Below are 16,362 nucleotides of genomic sequence, written 5' to 3'. Positions count from 1 at the left end.
CAAAACCTGACTGCATAATGGGATTTTGTCATAAAGATGTTCCTTTGCCAAAAAATTAAGACTTTGTTGCTAGACCAGGCTGTGAAGGTAAACATCTGTTTCCTATCTAATTTCTATGACATGTTTTTACAGTCTGGCATCTGCTGCAGTTTGGAATGACATGGATTTAACACTGATTTTTAATTTAAGCTGCCTATTTAAAAAAAAATTAAAACAAAATTAAAAAAAATGTCTCGCCATTCTATCATCATCATATCTTTTTCTCAGTTGACCATTACACAACTTTAAATTTACTAAGATTTGGGATACAAATATTAATGACAAAGGAACAGACCCAGGCTTTACCTTGCTTGCTGCCCATGTAGACCTCTACCAGATTGAAACCTTCAGGGTCTTCTTCCTAATCAGATATAAAGGAGTCAAAGACACATAGTTAAACACTTTTTGGGGTAACTCAGAACTATACTTTGTTGTTTTCTGTCTATATGAAGAGTTAAGAAAGGTATATTGCTATGATTTATCCGAAATGAAAAAAACAATAGAATATGAGAAAACACAAAGCATAAGTAGTGCATCTCAATATTTATCTCTTCTCTTCTCAAGCAGGGCTTGAGAATTGTCTACCTATTGGAAAAATATCTTAAATTCTGCATATGTTCTTTCAAATCTGGCACTTAACAGCACTTTCCTAAATTGATTAATCATTGAGGAATTTTTGCTGGAACATTTAAAATGAACTATCTATAGTTCCTTCAGTTCAGAAGCCAATACTTTGAGACTCTCCAAGAAACAGATGGATAAGACTCTCAAATGGCCTCCTCTGAGTCTTTCTTATGTTTTTCTCTCTACAATCTCTACAATTCCATGGGCTGGCAGAACTTTAGAATCAAAAAGTGTGTGGCATAAAATGTACTCCAGTAATTCCCTTGTACTTTTAGTACAGATTTACGTGGTAAGATTTTGCTTAAAGGTAAAAGCCAAATTCCAGTGTTCTTTTACCAAAACGGATACATTTACAGTTTTCTAATTATTAGATAAATAAGGCTTTATCTACACTGCCAATTTAAGAATAATCTTATTATTATAGATTCTGTTCAGTAAGATGAAGGAATTCCTCCGAGATTTACCTGTTTTCCAAGCTGATGAAGAACGTCTCTGATAACTGAATCCACTGTGCTTGTCTTCTTTAGGGAGATGGAGATGTACGCCACTCCAAGTCTGCAGCACGAAAAGAAGAGAAACTAGCTTGGACACATTCTTTGGCATTTAATCCAACATTTAAACATGTCAACAACTGGAATATTCTACTAGAAAAAAAACCCCAACATATTTTGCCCTAGAACAATATGTTTGACACTTTGCTAATCGGCAACATTTTGGTAAATCATCATACTGGCAAACTACACTGAACTTTTCCATCTCCACAGAGACACATTCACAGCAGTAATTATGGTGCTCATCAAAGGGTTAGTGTTTGAAATTTTGATATACAACCGCACCCACTGAAAGAGAGAAATAATAAACAGTGGTAAATAAACCAGTATTGTTGTGGAAATGCTTAAACATGAGAGTTAAACCTGGAATTTATACAGATAAAAAGACTATTACAAATAATCCTAGACTACTTAATGGAGTCATATCCCAGGTCTTAACCATTCAAAAGATGTTGTACATGTAAGCAGGGATCCTCTCTTTGGAACATGGATAAATCATTGCACATGCAAAAAAACAAACTTTCATCCAATAACTGCTAGGAAAATACCCCACGAACTATTCTGCCTACACTGACTTCAACTCGGTGTTTTAAAGTCAGCCAACCAACCCCTATTTTCAAAGCCAAAGCCAATTTCAAAGCATTCTATGCATACTAAAGCCACCCCCATCAGCTCTGCTCAACTTCGCCTTCGCCTTTATTACAAACAATAATTGTGGATGTGGATAGAAATGCTTAGTAACGCAACAAAATCCTACGGGCACATTCTTCTGGATCACGATTAATTTTGAAAAACAAAACTAAATATGACAAACACAGACATAGAATTACCAGCCATCTAAGATGCACATATACTGTAACTTAAGAACCTGAAACATGACCCAGTCCTTACTTCATATTCAGAGACACTGTACTTCTACTCTTATAACACTCTTCAATTATCACCTGTTTTTTATGGGAAATGGGCTGAAAGATACAGATTTTTGAATACTGAACTAGAAAGCTTCAAGAAACATTATTTCTCAGATGTATTATTTCTCATATGACAAAGGAGACACAAGCGGGACATACGTAAACTACCAAATAACCTTATCAAAAACACTTAAAAACAATGATTTTAAGGCCACACAAAAGCCATGACTTAATACTGATTAAAAAAAGAGTTTCTGCTTTAGGTAAGGGGTGTGCAGCACTGGCTTACAGTACAGAGACTTTAGATCTTCTCTTTTTGTCTCAGGTGAATCTTAAATGACCTAATGTGATCAGCTGATCTAGGAGGAGGGTGGTACAGTGGCATAGTGTTCAGTTCCTGGGGTGTTATCTACATGGAGATTGTACGTTCTCCCCACGTTTGTGTGAGATTCCTCTGGTTTGTTCCCACAGTCCAAAGACATTCTGGTAGGTTTACTGGCCCTGTGTGAGAGTGTATGTGCTTGTGCCTGTCTGTGCCCTGGGATGGACTGGCACCCCATCCAGGGTGTCTTGCGCCCATTGCTTGTGGGGATAACCTCTGGCTCCCTCATGATCCTGTACCGGAAAAAGGGGTGACAAAATACTGTAGATAGAAGGATGAAGAGTCAACAGGCTTGTCAGACCTCTGTTCATTTTCTTACTTAAAGCTACTGATAAAAACTGCACTTGCACCGCACTGTAAGTGCACTTAAGAAGCTGGGTGCTTTTTTCAAATCCTCTGTATATCTGTGAAAAACACAACCCTTTTCATTGCTTCAGATGACCAGAAAAACAAAGCAATAAAAACATCGAGGGATCTTAGAGGAAGATTTCACTCTCGTGTACCCAAGGTCTGGCAAAAATGAACCATTTGGACTTGCCACATTCCATGTTGAGCAGTCTGCTGTTTTATTGATTTAGTATTCACGACTTAAAAAGTTATATTTGCTATGGGAATAAAACCACTTAGCAATGTGCGATTGATTCAACATGAAATTTGGAGTGCACTTATGCACTACTCTACTGTCTGCATAGATACTCACGCTATGATTAAGCAGGCCAAGGAAAAAAATCCCAAACTTCTAGTGTCCTGTTACTTATTTGCTGTTAATACTAATCTGCTGGCTTTAACGTTATGTATTCCTAATCCTTGAGAAACAATTGCAAGGAAGGCGAGTTTACCTTTAAATTAAATTAATATCATTTTTAAATATGCCGTCCAATTTGCAGTACTCAGCTGCGTAAAATCACTCCACTTTACAGCTATGCCCATACCCACTCGGAGACAGCATGGACCTACAGACACACCCCTGCTCATTTTAAGATGCAATTCAAGTACCCGAGAGGAGTGCTCATGTCAGCTGGAGAAGCAAAGCTTTTCTCCCTAACGTCAGTCACTAACTGCTGGACCCCGGCTGCTATCGTCCACTCTGCCCCGGTGACACTCTGCCAAACATGAGCCACCACTGGAGGGTATCCTGGTCACTGCTGTCTAGCGACTCAGTCCAAGCTGAAACTAGCTGCGTCCCAGGCTCAGAGCTCAAACTGCCCAAGTTTTGCTCTCAAATACTAAACAAACATGGCAAAGAAGGGCTCATAGTGGAGTTACGCATGTTGAACTGAAAATCCCAAGGTGATGCTTGTTAAGCCCCAGCCTGAGAGCGAACAATGTCTTGGCCCCCAACGAAGATGGTGTAACTCACTTCAGCCAGCCTGCGTAGATCTTGAGCACATCGTTGTCCTTCGGCTTGGCTCGCAGGATCCAGGCCTCTGGCATGTAGTCTTTGAACACGGACAGGGCCTTGTTGTCGGTGGCCCCGTTGCGGTTGATGATATCTTCACTCACGAGTCCTTGCTGCCCGTAAATCTGGAGTTCGTAGTCCTGGGGTTCCTCAGGGATGTAGAAAGCTCGTAATGCTGCTTCCTGCAGGAGCCACACAGAGGTCATGCCACTTCTAGTACTTGAACTTTTTTCATAAATTTAGAATCACTAATTCTTTGTTGTTCTAAAGCCAACCAATATGGCCACCTAAAGGTATCTATTTACACCACTGTGGAAAGCCTCCTGAATTCAGTAAAATAACCACAATTCAAGGAAGAAGATTTCTTCATTATAACTATATATGAAAGTTCACATAAATATTTGTTCGATGTGCAGGGATTAAAGCTGTGTATTGCTATTACAAGTTATAAACTAGTAGCATGTTTTATTTAAGAACAAAATAAAAAGATTTCTCTAAGTGCATACATGTGTAAAAGCTTTCAGAATGAACATGCTTATGGAGGAAACTCAAAGGAGTGACTGAATTGTAGCACCTGTAACCCAACTGGTTCATCTTGAAAGGGCAAAAAAGCTACTTTCCTGCATTTGTATTTGACTGTAAACAGTCATCCTTCAAGTCCACTGGGAAATATAAGTTACCTCAAATGTGTGAAGGGCAATCAGCCCAGGTATCAATTGAGAGTATACATGTAAAAACTGGTCTGAGACTGTGGTCTTGTCTGGGAATTTAGAAGTATCTGGAACAGAAGACTTCGAGCTTGCAGGCTCTGCTCTGCAAATTGCTGTCTACTGCAGCAGGGCTGAGATTTCCTGAGATGGCAAAGTGACTAAACGTGGTTCCCAGACAACTGGTGCTGAGACATCCTAAATTTGAGCCTCTTCACCTAGTTGAGATCGAATTTCTGACCTTGAAGACTACTCTGCTGCCATTACCTCAGCTGGAAGAGTTTATTATATATATATAGTTTTGCTTACAGCAAAACTCTAGTGCAATATCTCTAGTGCAATATTTAGATTCATAAAGAACCTAAATAGCTACCAACTGTTATGAGTGAGAGAAAAAGAAAGCAGCCTTACAACCACTTCCTCATTCTTCGTTATTCGGGGAATGGATACAAGGCGAAACTGGTTGCGCTTCACTGCATCATCACCATCAAACACCTTGAGAGTTTGTTTGCCTGTAAAAAAAAAAGTTTCAATACGTTGGAAGCAGAGGAAGAACCCCTAGATTAGTATTATTCAACAGGACAGGTAGAAAAAAAAGCTAATGGTTTTATTTAAGGAATCACTACAAACCGTTCCATTACATGTACTCCCGATTTTAAGATGCATTTATTCCTGTAATACTAGGGAAGATAATGAAACCATGGATTCCCTTGAATAAACACAGAAGGTATTTCGTTGTAACATACTTGAGTCTGGAGATGATGTGGACTGAGTTTCTTTTGTAGTTCCTGGGTTGGGGACATCAATGTCATCACTGTTATCTGGAAGGGAAATCAATGAACTGTAATTTACCACACAAAAAAATCATGCAACATCTTGCATCTTTAAAGAAATTTAAGCATTTCTTTCTCTTTCATAAAAAATAAACTGAAGTACAACAGAAAGCCCTTACAATCCTGGGGACAACAGCAGCAGACTCTTTAACCATTCAGCAAACAACATGATTGTGTTTGGTTGACAAATCACATTCAGTAATGCGAGATTGGAAAAATACTATTTAATGACATTCGTGGAACAAAGTGAAGAAACAGGTAATTTAATCAGAGGAAATGTAAGCTGTGATCAACCCAATTATGAACTGCTCAAAAGATTTAAAAAAAGCAAAAAGTTATCCCCTAACTGTTGGAATGAAACAGTTTGGTGAACCGGAATATACAAGTCTTTTTGACTGTTACAGTACCTCTGCTAATAAACTGAGGCTGGGATGTTCTGCATACACTCCCTCCCATTGCTAGAAGTGGAGAGGATGAACTTAGGAATGGGATTTGAAAGCTGCAAATTACCTAGCTCAGTCTGGAAGCTCTCCGAGATGCGGTAACAGTGCATTTTGCTGAAGTTTCTGGAGCAGATCCGTACACAGGTGGGGTGAAGAATCATGTTTCTCAGCCTTCCAAAATTACACTCGGGGGCTATAATTACATAACACGAAGCATGTGCCTGGAAAACAAACACATAGCAACTGAAGGCCACTCTATTGTTAAGATTTTATGCAGTTTGGAGTGCTAGTACAAGCCTGGGTTATGTCACCAACGGACTGTGACTGGGATTCCCCATGCAATGATCTACATTGGCAAAGCACTGCCAGGGTAGTGTGGGCACCAGTCAGCTAGGGTCCTCTTAGCAGAAATCAACTCCTGTAAATTGCTGGGGCTGTGCAGACCTTCAGTATATTCACATTTAATTCATTCTGTCAGGGACTGTAGAGGTAGGAATTTTGGAGAAACCTGTATATAGCTATGTATCGTAGCAAGAGAGCCAAATCTTTTAAACAGTTAGTATTTCTAATTTGAGGGTGTATAAGAAAAAATAATCAGCAACTTAAGTGTTAAATAATTATTTTTACATCACAGATATGCAGTCATCTATATACATATTCAGTAAGCATATTTCTTTCATTCAGTAAGACTTGTTCTTATAAACGTGTGTTTTTAGGGCTTGAAATATCTCATTGGTAATTTAATGGACAGCCTGTAATAACGGACCTCTCTTCCTCTCTATTAGTTCATTAAAGCGAGGGTACACTGTAGCGGAGTATGACTCTGTACACAAAATGCACATTTAGAAGATCCCATGGGTACAAGAAAGGTCATCCTTTTAAAATCATACAGTATCCAAAACATCTACATGAAGCACTTCCTCCATTGTGGGGAAAAAAAAGAATACCCTTATAGATACAGACAGGTATCCATTTGCATTGTGCAATGCACGTCATTTTGTATTGTTTTTTTGCTTCTGCATGACTTAAATGTTAAGATCTCACACCTTTACAGAACTGGCCTTTAATGCAGTCTTAACTTACAGACATTTAATGGCATGGCTATACAGCTTGTCTTCATTATTGGAATCATGGAATCTCACAGAGCAGCATCTGCTATAACCTGAAGGGTAAACAGGCTAACTGCTTTGTATCATGAAACAAACTACTGCCACATAAACAAAAGCGCTTAGATCAGCCCAAACAATTGCACTTCAAATCTTTCAGTTACCCTTAACAACACAGAGATAAAGCACCATTCTGAAGCTTTCACAATGCAGATGAATAAGACAATCTCAATTTTTCAGCCAACACACATCCCTTATCAAACTATGCCAAGATTAAAAAGAAAACCTCAAATTTGCTGATGCGAATGCAACATACCTGTATTAAGCAGATTAAGGGAATAAAATGAGAGAATAAGATCTATAATTGACACACAATCTATGACAAAGTTAATCTATTTTCTCCAAAGACAATGACACCTTTTAGGAAAAAATGAATAACCAAATACTGTGTATCCTCAAATGTAGGGGAAAAAAAAGTCATTTGCAATCAACAGATACATTTCTGATAACTCTCAGGTTTACAAGAGCCCAGATAAAGAGGCTGGTAATTGATCATCATCTCAACTCCACCCACCCTACAGCACACTACATGGTGCTCTGCCATGTGTACAACTTCCATTGGGATTTTGCAATGATGAACAGTGCAATAACCTGCATTTAAAACAACAACCTATGGCCAACAGAATGCATGCTGAGCCTCTAGCCACTCACCAGCTCCTGAAATTTAATTTTTGAAAAAGATTTTTAGTGAAAAGCTGTTCTTTATGCAAAGAGTGGGTGGAATTCTATCTGCTTCTACAAGATCCTTTAAGAATCAGTTTAGTATTCAGCTCAATCAGGTACTAGAAAATACAGATGCTGACCAAAGATGTTGCTTCCTCTTGTTCTTAATCCTTTTTTTTGTTACTTCATGGAAAATCATGTCTTAATCTTTGTGGATATTCAGAAGTTTAGCTTTTTGCTGGATCTAAAAAACAACTACAAAAATTTCTACTCTTGAGGATTGTCACACTTGGACAGATGACTAACGGCCACTTTTAGTCACGACTAAATAGCAACCAGTGAAACAATAAATCTTCCAAAATATGATGTGGAAGATCCCCACTTCAGGAGACAATGAAACACAGAAGTAAAATCAAGGACTGGCTGAATACTGGCTTTATTAAAGACTGAAACAAGCCTTTGAAACCAAAAATGTGTACCTTTCAGGAACTTCACATCTTTAGCATACAATTTAAAATAATGGTAGATTTGTCTCTGCTGTCTAAAAGGGAAATCTTCTCTAGGCCAAATGTTCACTTAGGCTCAAGATCAGTCAGTATACCCAGGAAATTAAGAGAGCAGACTGAGAACTAATGGTAAGAGGCACTTACTCACACATATACACTATACAGTACTGCCTGTATAGGAAAAAATGTCATGTTGTGGATGATTTGCAAGGTTTGTACAATGTGTGGTTTAATGGATTTTTGCGTCAATAAGCTATAAGCTATAATAGGAAGAATGATGGGTAAAATGATCTCCATTTGGACATAAACATTCTTAAATTGACTTTTTAAAATGCTAAAAAGAACCAAGCGAAAAAAAATCAGTACATTTCAACACGAAGTGAATGACTGCAGTTATAGTTCAAAGAGAGTGAAAAGAAACATAAAATCCGGAATTAACCTCATTACATCAATGTCCTAGGTGAGGCCAGGTTTCTTTGTGATCTGCATTGTATTATCTTTTTCAACAGAACAATGACATCCCAGTAATCCATAGTAATATACTATGTTTAACTGAAAAGAGACTCATAGGAAAACATGCAGGCGGCACCGTGGTACTGTGGTAAGCACTGCTGTTCAGTTCCAGACGTGAGGTGCTGTCTGCATGGAGTTTGTATCTTCTCCCTGTGTTTGCATGGGTTCCCTCCTGGTGATTTGGTTTCTTCTCAGTCTAAAGACATGCTGGTAGATTAAATAAGCTTCTGAGGAAATTATCCCTGGTGTGTGTGTGTGTGTGTGTCTGCGTGTGCCCTGCAAAGGTCCGGAGTGTTCCCCGCCTTAAGCCCACTGCTTGCTGGGACAGGCTCTGGTTCCCCTTGGCCGCGTAATGGATAAAGCGGTTAAAAATGGGAGGATGGATGAAGACATGGGGGCGGTGCGGTGGCTCTGTGGCTAAGGATCTGCTCATGTGGCTGGAAGGCTGCCTGTTCGTATCCAGCAGCCGGCAGAGGAATCCTACTCCATTGGGCCCCTGAGCAAGGCCCTTAACCCCAGCTGCTCCAGGAGCGCCGTACAAATGGCTGACCCTGCGCTCTGACCCCAAGCTTCGCTCCCTGTCTGTGTGTCTCATGGAGAGCAAGCTGGGGTATGCGAAAAGACAAATTCCTAATACAAGAAACTGTATATGGCCAATAAAGTGATCTTATCTTATCTCCGTGGAAACGCTACGCGGTAACAGGTCGGCGTCAGGATAAAGCCTCTCGGCTCAGGCCGCTGCGTACCGTGATTCCGCACCACTCGCACCTCATCCCCGCCAGCACCTCGGAGGAGCCGCAGGTCCGCCGGCAGACCTCGCAGCGCGCCCCTGACGACAGGTTTCCCTCTCTCCAGTGGTGGTGGTAAACATCCTGGAATGTTAGAGGAAGAAAGCCATCCACACACGTCAGTTAAAACCCTGGCCCCGCGCCCTCCTGTCCTCAGGCAAGGTTAGAAAAGATCAAATAAAAAGACAAATCGTCCACGAGCCCAACGCTTTTCCGTTTTGACATTTTGCGTTTTTTCTTGATATGCAGGAAGAATGAATAATTTGAGAAACAGGAACAATGTATGCCAGCAGCTATATCGCCCTGCAACTCACAACTGGCAACCCAATGAAGCTCAGCAGGTGTGAGCCTGGTCAGTACCTGGATGGGAGACCTCCTGGAAACGCTAAGGTTGCTGCTGGAAGAGGTGATAGTGGGCCCAGAAGGGGGCGCTCACAACGTGGTCTGTGTGGGTCCTAATGCCTCAGTATAGTGACAGGGACACTACACTGTAAAAAGGCGCCATCCTTCGGATGAGACGTAAAACCGAGGCCCTGACTCTACGTGCTCATTAAAAATCCTAGGGTATTTCTTGAAAAGAGTGGGGGTATTACTCAGGTGTCCTGGCCAAATTTCCCCCTGGCCTTTACCAATCATGGCCTCCTAATAAACCCCATCTATGAATTGGCTGCATCACTCTGCTCTCCTTCTCACTGATAGCTGATGTGTGGTGAGCGTTCTGGCGCACTATGGCTGTCGTCGCATCATCCAGGTGGATACTGCACATTGGTGGTGGTGAAGGGGAGTCCCCATTACCTGTAAAGCGCTTTGACTTCCCAGAAATATGCAATATAAGTAAAAGGATTTATTATAATTATTAATGACTATTCCATGGAAGGCAATGTAAAATGAGCCCATTTTGAGTAAAAAATACCCTACCTATTTAAACCCATTACAGAAAAATACACCAGCATATGAAATGTGATATGTTGTATACATGGGTTAAGGAACATTTGACAAGAACGTATTCGCATTTCTGACAGAAAAAAAAATGTTGAAAAAAGAAAAACACAATAACTTGTTTTGTGAAAAGATAGCATGTGATTTGTTGGAAGATGTCTGTAATCAGCAGATGAAGATGGCTGCAGCCAGTAACTGTACTTTCAGATTTATACTCTAGACAGCAATTTTAGGTGACTTATACTGTAATTAAGCAACTTTTTTATATTTTTAACTGAATGATATTGTTTTAAACCAAAATAGAAAGTTCCAGTTTTAGATACAACATTGGCAAACTTGCTTTAAAAAAATCTATTTTCTTAAAAAAAATCCTGGGGACGTTAAAGGCTATTTTAAGAGACTAGCTATTGAAAAATGAATCTGAACCTCTTAAAAATAGTTTAAATGAACAGCACAGAAACTGAGAGGCTGTTGTCTGTTTGGATCCAGAAGTGTCAGCAATACAGTTCTCTAAATATGTATAGTCATACATGGGGAAGTGTAATGCTGTTTTATTCAGCTCTTTTAGAGCACATAAATTATAATTAATAATACTGGTATGTGCATTAGCAAGGTATTTATACTGATGAATATGACCTCAAATAAAATGTGAGAACTGGAATCAAACCAGCGCATCTTCTGAGGAGGCTGGTTCTGATGAGAGTATCCATAGGCAGATACGTACATGATCTTGGTGCCCATCTTGATGGCAGAGTCGACAGTCGCTGCAGCTGAATTGGGCGCAGTCCACATGGACATGGAGCTCACACACTGCAAAACAGAGGGGAGCAGAAGGAAACACCATCAGCACAGAGTCACAGAAGTCTCTCACTTAGAACAGAGAGCCTAGACAGCGAAGAGAATGGTCAAGTAGGTATCATAAATTTAGGCAGCTGACCATCATGATTTAAAGATCTTGAAGCTGACAAAAATGCAGTCTGGACTGCAATTGTAGGTGGTTTTTGGATGTACATACTGTAAGTACAGTAAATGTGGCCTTTTCAAAAACTGAGGGCTGTATTTTGAGTCAGGACACTAAAGAGAGACACCAGTTGGGCTCTAAATGAGGGATGGGCACTCCCAATGCTTGCTACAGGTCCTCATTTTTATTCCACCTAAGATTTTAATTATTTAATAATTATTTGTGGTTACCAATTATTTCCATCATTTCACCTTTTAAGGAGCTGAACCTTAAAAAAACAAAAAAGAAAACAAAACCTGCCTAGTCTTTAGCCTCAGGTACTAGGGACACCCCTTCCTGGTCTAAAATGTTTTTGACATCACCACTGTTTAAGGGGTAAACAGAACGAAACTTCAAAAATGCACAGGGTATAGTCATCCATTATCCTCCTCCCAGATATTCCAATTTCTTAAGAGAGACTATGAACACGTCATTGGAGGTCATTTAGATTTCCTGTATGAGAGACTGAATACGTAATGGAGGATCATTCTGATTTCCTGTCTACGGCTCTCATTTTTCATCGCCTTTAGACATGCTGCATGTGTCCATAACTGAGACTACAACAGCACAAAAACAAGTTCCCCCACGGTGACTAAGATGTATCTCTGATTCTGAACTGCCTCAACTTTTGTAACTTGAGTACTTGTTTGTGTTTTAATTTTTCTTGTACAGTTAATTTAATATGTCACATTGTAATTTGACCCTGTAAAACAAATGTTGGAGTTTCTAAAAACAAAGCAGATCATACAGTGATGTGTGGCATTGGAGGAATTTGTAAAGAGAAACAAAAATAAAACAACAAACTTATCGACAAGAAATACTTGTTGCTTTGTTTTAAAAAAATATTCCTTCTGTAAATTTACTAATTCACAAACCACGAACGAAAAGACAACAGAAAAAAAAAACTAACCGTAAGGGTCACTATCATCAATCAGATGGTCTTCAAGAAATAAAAAAAACTATGACAAGGAAGGAAATACTGCTGTATAAGAGAGATAAGAGGATCATTGTAACTGTTACATTATCAGTGTTGTCAGATTTTGTGTAATTTGTGAAATGCACAGTTCTGATTTTATCACCCGGATGGCAACCTAACTAGAAGTAAACTAAAGACAGGTTGGCTAGATATTCTCAAAGACCTACAAACCTCATCAGAGGACATTACTGACCCCAAGCCTGTTATCATGTTACTGCTGTTCCTTGTCCTCTTACCGTAAATCTTTACATGTCTGTAGGCGGCAAAAAATGCAGCCAATAATTTTCTCTACATAATTCCAGATAACAGGAAAGCCTTATTTTCATTGCATCAGTTTCTGCAACTCTTTCTCGTCCTTGAAGTAATAGATGTCTATTTTGAGCTTTAAGCTAAGGAACCCGCAATTTTTGACCAGGAGGATGTTTCTGTAGTCATCTGAATCCATTCAGTTTCTAAATTGGATTACATAAACAATGAACAAGAAAAAGAGAGGGTGGAAAGATTTATATAAAAATGATCTAAATATCAAGGTTTACTTAAGTTACAGAAAATACTGACCTTTCTTCTTTTAAATGTGTAAAGTAAGACTCAAAATATACTCAGCTTCCTCCAGCTCCAAACATACTTATGGTGCATTTCCACACTTAAATGAAAAAATACACTTTTCCTTGCCTACAGTGTATCATAGCAGAGCCATTTTCAGATTCAGAACTAGAGGTAATTTTTAATCATTCTTTCACTTCAGAATATTTGGCCTTTATGTCTCTTAATCTGGAAAAAACTTAAATCATTGAAACATGTGACAGTTCTTATTAAACATGAGTCAAATTTAATATTTTTTAAAAATATATAATACTTGTATACTTTAGAATATTCTTGCTATTTCTTGTTGTCAACTGTGGTTGCATCACAATGGTGCTACCACATAACTGACTATACTTAGTTGCCATAACAACCAAACCTCACAATAAGAGAAAGGTCTATAAAGGTAGTGTTGTTCCACATTAAGTTTATTCTTTGTAGAATATGAATGTTTAGATTTTCTTATTTAGTCATTTTACAAATCTAAATGTTTAAAGGAATATGTCAGAATCTTTAATAAGTGCACTATCTCCAATTTCGCAGAGAAATACATTCAGGCTGAACAATGTTAAAGCCAAATCCACTGGAGAATCTGAAACCTCAGCTGCAGCCAAAACAGCAGGTGACCAAGGAGAGGACTGGAGAAGACAAATCAAGACACAAAACAGTGGCACTAAGCTCACTGGACCAGTCATCCTAGATTTAGGAACAGGCTACCTCAAAGCTGGCTTCGCTGGAGAAAAGCAACCTTTGTGCATCATCTCCAGTGTGATAAAAAAGGTGAGGGAATTCCCTGGAAACTGCAAGCAAAGCTTTGCAGGAAAACTTCTGGAAAAGCCAGAACATGATCTGATTTATCCACTGAAGAACGGTCTTGTGGATGACTGGGACACCTTGGAAGAACTTTGGAAATATGTCTCTGAGAAAGAACTGGGGATTGCCACTGAGGACCACCCTGTGCTGGTGAGTGAACACCCTCTGACCCCTACCAGGAGTAGGGAAAAGATGGCAGAGCTCATGTTTGAGACCTTCAGCGTCCCTGCTGTGCACATGGCCTACCAGCCTGCACTATTGCTCTACTCTTATGGCAAAACAAGTGGTCTTGTGCTCGAGAGTGGCCATGGGGGCTCTTATGTTGCTGCAGTGTACAACGGTTGTCACAGGCCAACCACAGCCTGTGTGGTGGACTATGGAGGACAGACCCTCAATGCCCATTTGCTAAGGCTGCTCAACGAGTCTGGGCAAGGCATTCAGGACCATTCTCTCAACATTGTAGAGGAGATTAAGGAGAAATGTTGTTATGTTGCTCAAGACATTGATTACGAGTTGTATCTGCCAGAAAGCCGGTACAAGGTAGAGTATGAGTTGCCTGATGGACGTATAATATTTGTTGGTAAGGAGAGGTTCACTTGCCCAGAAGCCTTGTTCCACCCTAACAAGATGGGCTCTACCAAACCAGGACTGCCGACCCTGATGATGAACTGTATCAACAAACAAGACAGGAGGACAAGGAGGGAGCTCCTAAGGAACATTGTTATTGGTGGGGGCTCGACCATGTTCATGGGTTTTCCCAAGCGCTTGACTCAGGAATTAGGTAGGCTGTCTCTGAACAGTGATGTGCTAATAGTGGCAGGATTCCAGAGAAAACACACAGTCTGGATAGGGGGATCTATCTTGGCATCTCTGAGGTCTTTCCATCCTCTGTGGGTTCAGAAAAAGGAGTATGATGAGAAGGGGGTCTCTGCACTTCACAGGAAATGTCTTTAAGAGATCGAGTAAAAGCGACACTCTTCATCTGTTTCAGGCTGTGTGAAATCATCACTTCTCTCAATTTTTCACTTAAAATAAAGAAATACATTTCTGCATTTCTCATGATTTCAATGTTTTGTAAATGGATACAAGCTGCTGGGGGAAAATTCACCTGCTCCCTCTGTATTTGGGTATTAAAGCTGTGTGTAAAAAGGTTATTCAGTGGAGGAAAACCTTTAGTACAGTAAGTGTTTTATTAAAGAAAAAAGTGCAAAAAGTATAAAATGTATATCAAGATTATTTTCACAATAAAAGAAATAATCCATTACAAATAGACAATTTCCACATGAAACATAATGGCCTTCCATTATTTTATCTGCATTTGTTATTTACCAAGTTTCTTGACCTCAAAATCTGAGTATCCCTAAATGTCAGCAATTCACTCTAATATTTTACTGTTGGCTGAAGACCTATTTCATTTTGGGGTGACAGCTTAATTCTATTAACCACCTGGCTAAGTTGAGCTCTTCAACACAATTGGAGGAGATGTACTGTTATAAGAATAATTTTTAAAAATAATAAGGTCAATAATGCAATTGTGGATCCCTGCGTAATTTTGCAATAAAGATGCTTAAGAAGTACTGTTATTGATAAACTGTTATTAATAAATAATTGTTAGTGGTGTTATTAATTTGACACTTAGCTAAACCACCTCAGCAGAAACACTCATGTGGTTGTCTTTACTTTTAGTCACTTTTACCAAGGTTTGCATCACAACTGGTAAGTTACCACAGTTCAGCATTTCTTTTTAATTTTTACACTACATGCTAGTGACAATATAATCCTGCACAAACTACTAGTCCTACAAAAGGAGAAGAGTTTGGGGGTGAGAAGTTGTAGAGCTACACTTCGTCCTGCAGCGAATCCGACTGTGTGATCCGTACCTTCACAGCGGAGAGCAGAGCTCCCCTCCAGCTGTTTCCTGCAAACCGCACAAAACTTCTTTTTGTGGCCAGGAGGACCAAAACAGTGGGCAACCGGGACCTGAGGGAGACGGAGACAGACAGAAAGAAAATGAACTTTAAGAATTTTCTAGAGGATTTTAACCGGATTCATCTGTAGAGAACCAATCCCCGTTTACGATAACAACCAGTCCAAAGGGCCTCCTTGCCCCTCTGAAGTCAAAGCACTGAAGAAATCAACAATAAAATGAAAACAGCATAACAGGATGCATCAGTGTTAACAGGTGAAGCCATCAGGGAGAAAAGTATAATCATAAGACTGACCTTTGACCTTTGACATACAGTTTCTAGATTATTCCAGTCACTGGCAAATGGAAAAAAAAGGTTAAATTTGCTAAAAGTATTGCATCTTAATCTGTAACATGACACAGAGACCCACAATATATTGCTAAGATGGGAATATTTCTTCCAGTTAAAGATCAGAAACTGAGTTTAAATCATGAAAACATTTGCCTAGTATGCAGAGAGGGTCAAGCTATCAAAATGGTAAAGACCACAATGGTGAGTATGACAGGGGGCGCTACTGATCAATCATGTGCCAGAGTGGTATGAGTCAGATGTCTCCCAGG

The 16,362-nt window shown here is 39.5% G+C and overlaps 2 protein-coding genes across 2 annotated transcripts in view; one reads left to right on the top strand and one right to left on the bottom strand.

The window, feature by feature from the left end:
• dgkq (diacylglycerol kinase theta) overlaps positions 1 to 16,362 on the bottom strand; it is a 74,906-nt gene that overhangs the window by 23,335 nt on the left and 35,209 nt on the right. The window contains exons 3-11 of the mRNA XM_088918868.1: positions 15,716 to 15,815; positions 11,189 to 11,274; positions 9,484 to 9,609; positions 5,957 to 6,110; positions 5,360 to 5,434; positions 5,025 to 5,125; positions 3,868 to 4,088; positions 1,128 to 1,218; positions 346 to 400 (exon numbers count right to left, since the gene is read on the bottom strand). Coding sequence (XP_088774994.1) covers positions 346 to 400; positions 1,128 to 1,218; positions 3,868 to 4,088; positions 5,025 to 5,125; positions 5,360 to 5,434; positions 5,957 to 6,110; positions 9,484 to 9,609; positions 11,189 to 11,274; positions 15,716 to 15,815 — 1,009 coding nt within the window. The remainder of the gene's footprint in view (positions 1 to 345; positions 401 to 1,127; positions 1,219 to 3,867; positions 4,089 to 5,024; positions 5,126 to 5,359; positions 5,435 to 5,956; positions 6,111 to 9,483; positions 9,610 to 11,188; positions 11,275 to 15,715; positions 15,816 to 16,362) is intronic.
• On the top strand, positions 13,524 to 14,789 carry LOC148840712 (uncharacterized). Its single transcript, XM_088924952.1, has one exon. It carries the CDS (start codon positions 13,524 to 13,526, stop codon positions 14,787 to 14,789), a length of 1,266 nt encoding a protein of 421 aa, XP_088781078.1.

The sequence above is a fragment of the Atractosteus spatula genome, chromosome 1, assembly GCF_055471065.1.
Source record: "Atractosteus spatula isolate fAtrSpa1 chromosome 1, fAtrSpa1.hap1, whole genome shotgun sequence".
In the NCBI taxonomy this organism is placed as follows: Eukaryota; Metazoa; Chordata; class Actinopteri; order Semionotiformes; family Lepisosteidae; genus Atractosteus; species Atractosteus spatula.
The sequence above is the reverse complement of the archived record's forward strand: the minus strand, read 5'-3'. Positions and strand labels throughout refer to the sequence as shown.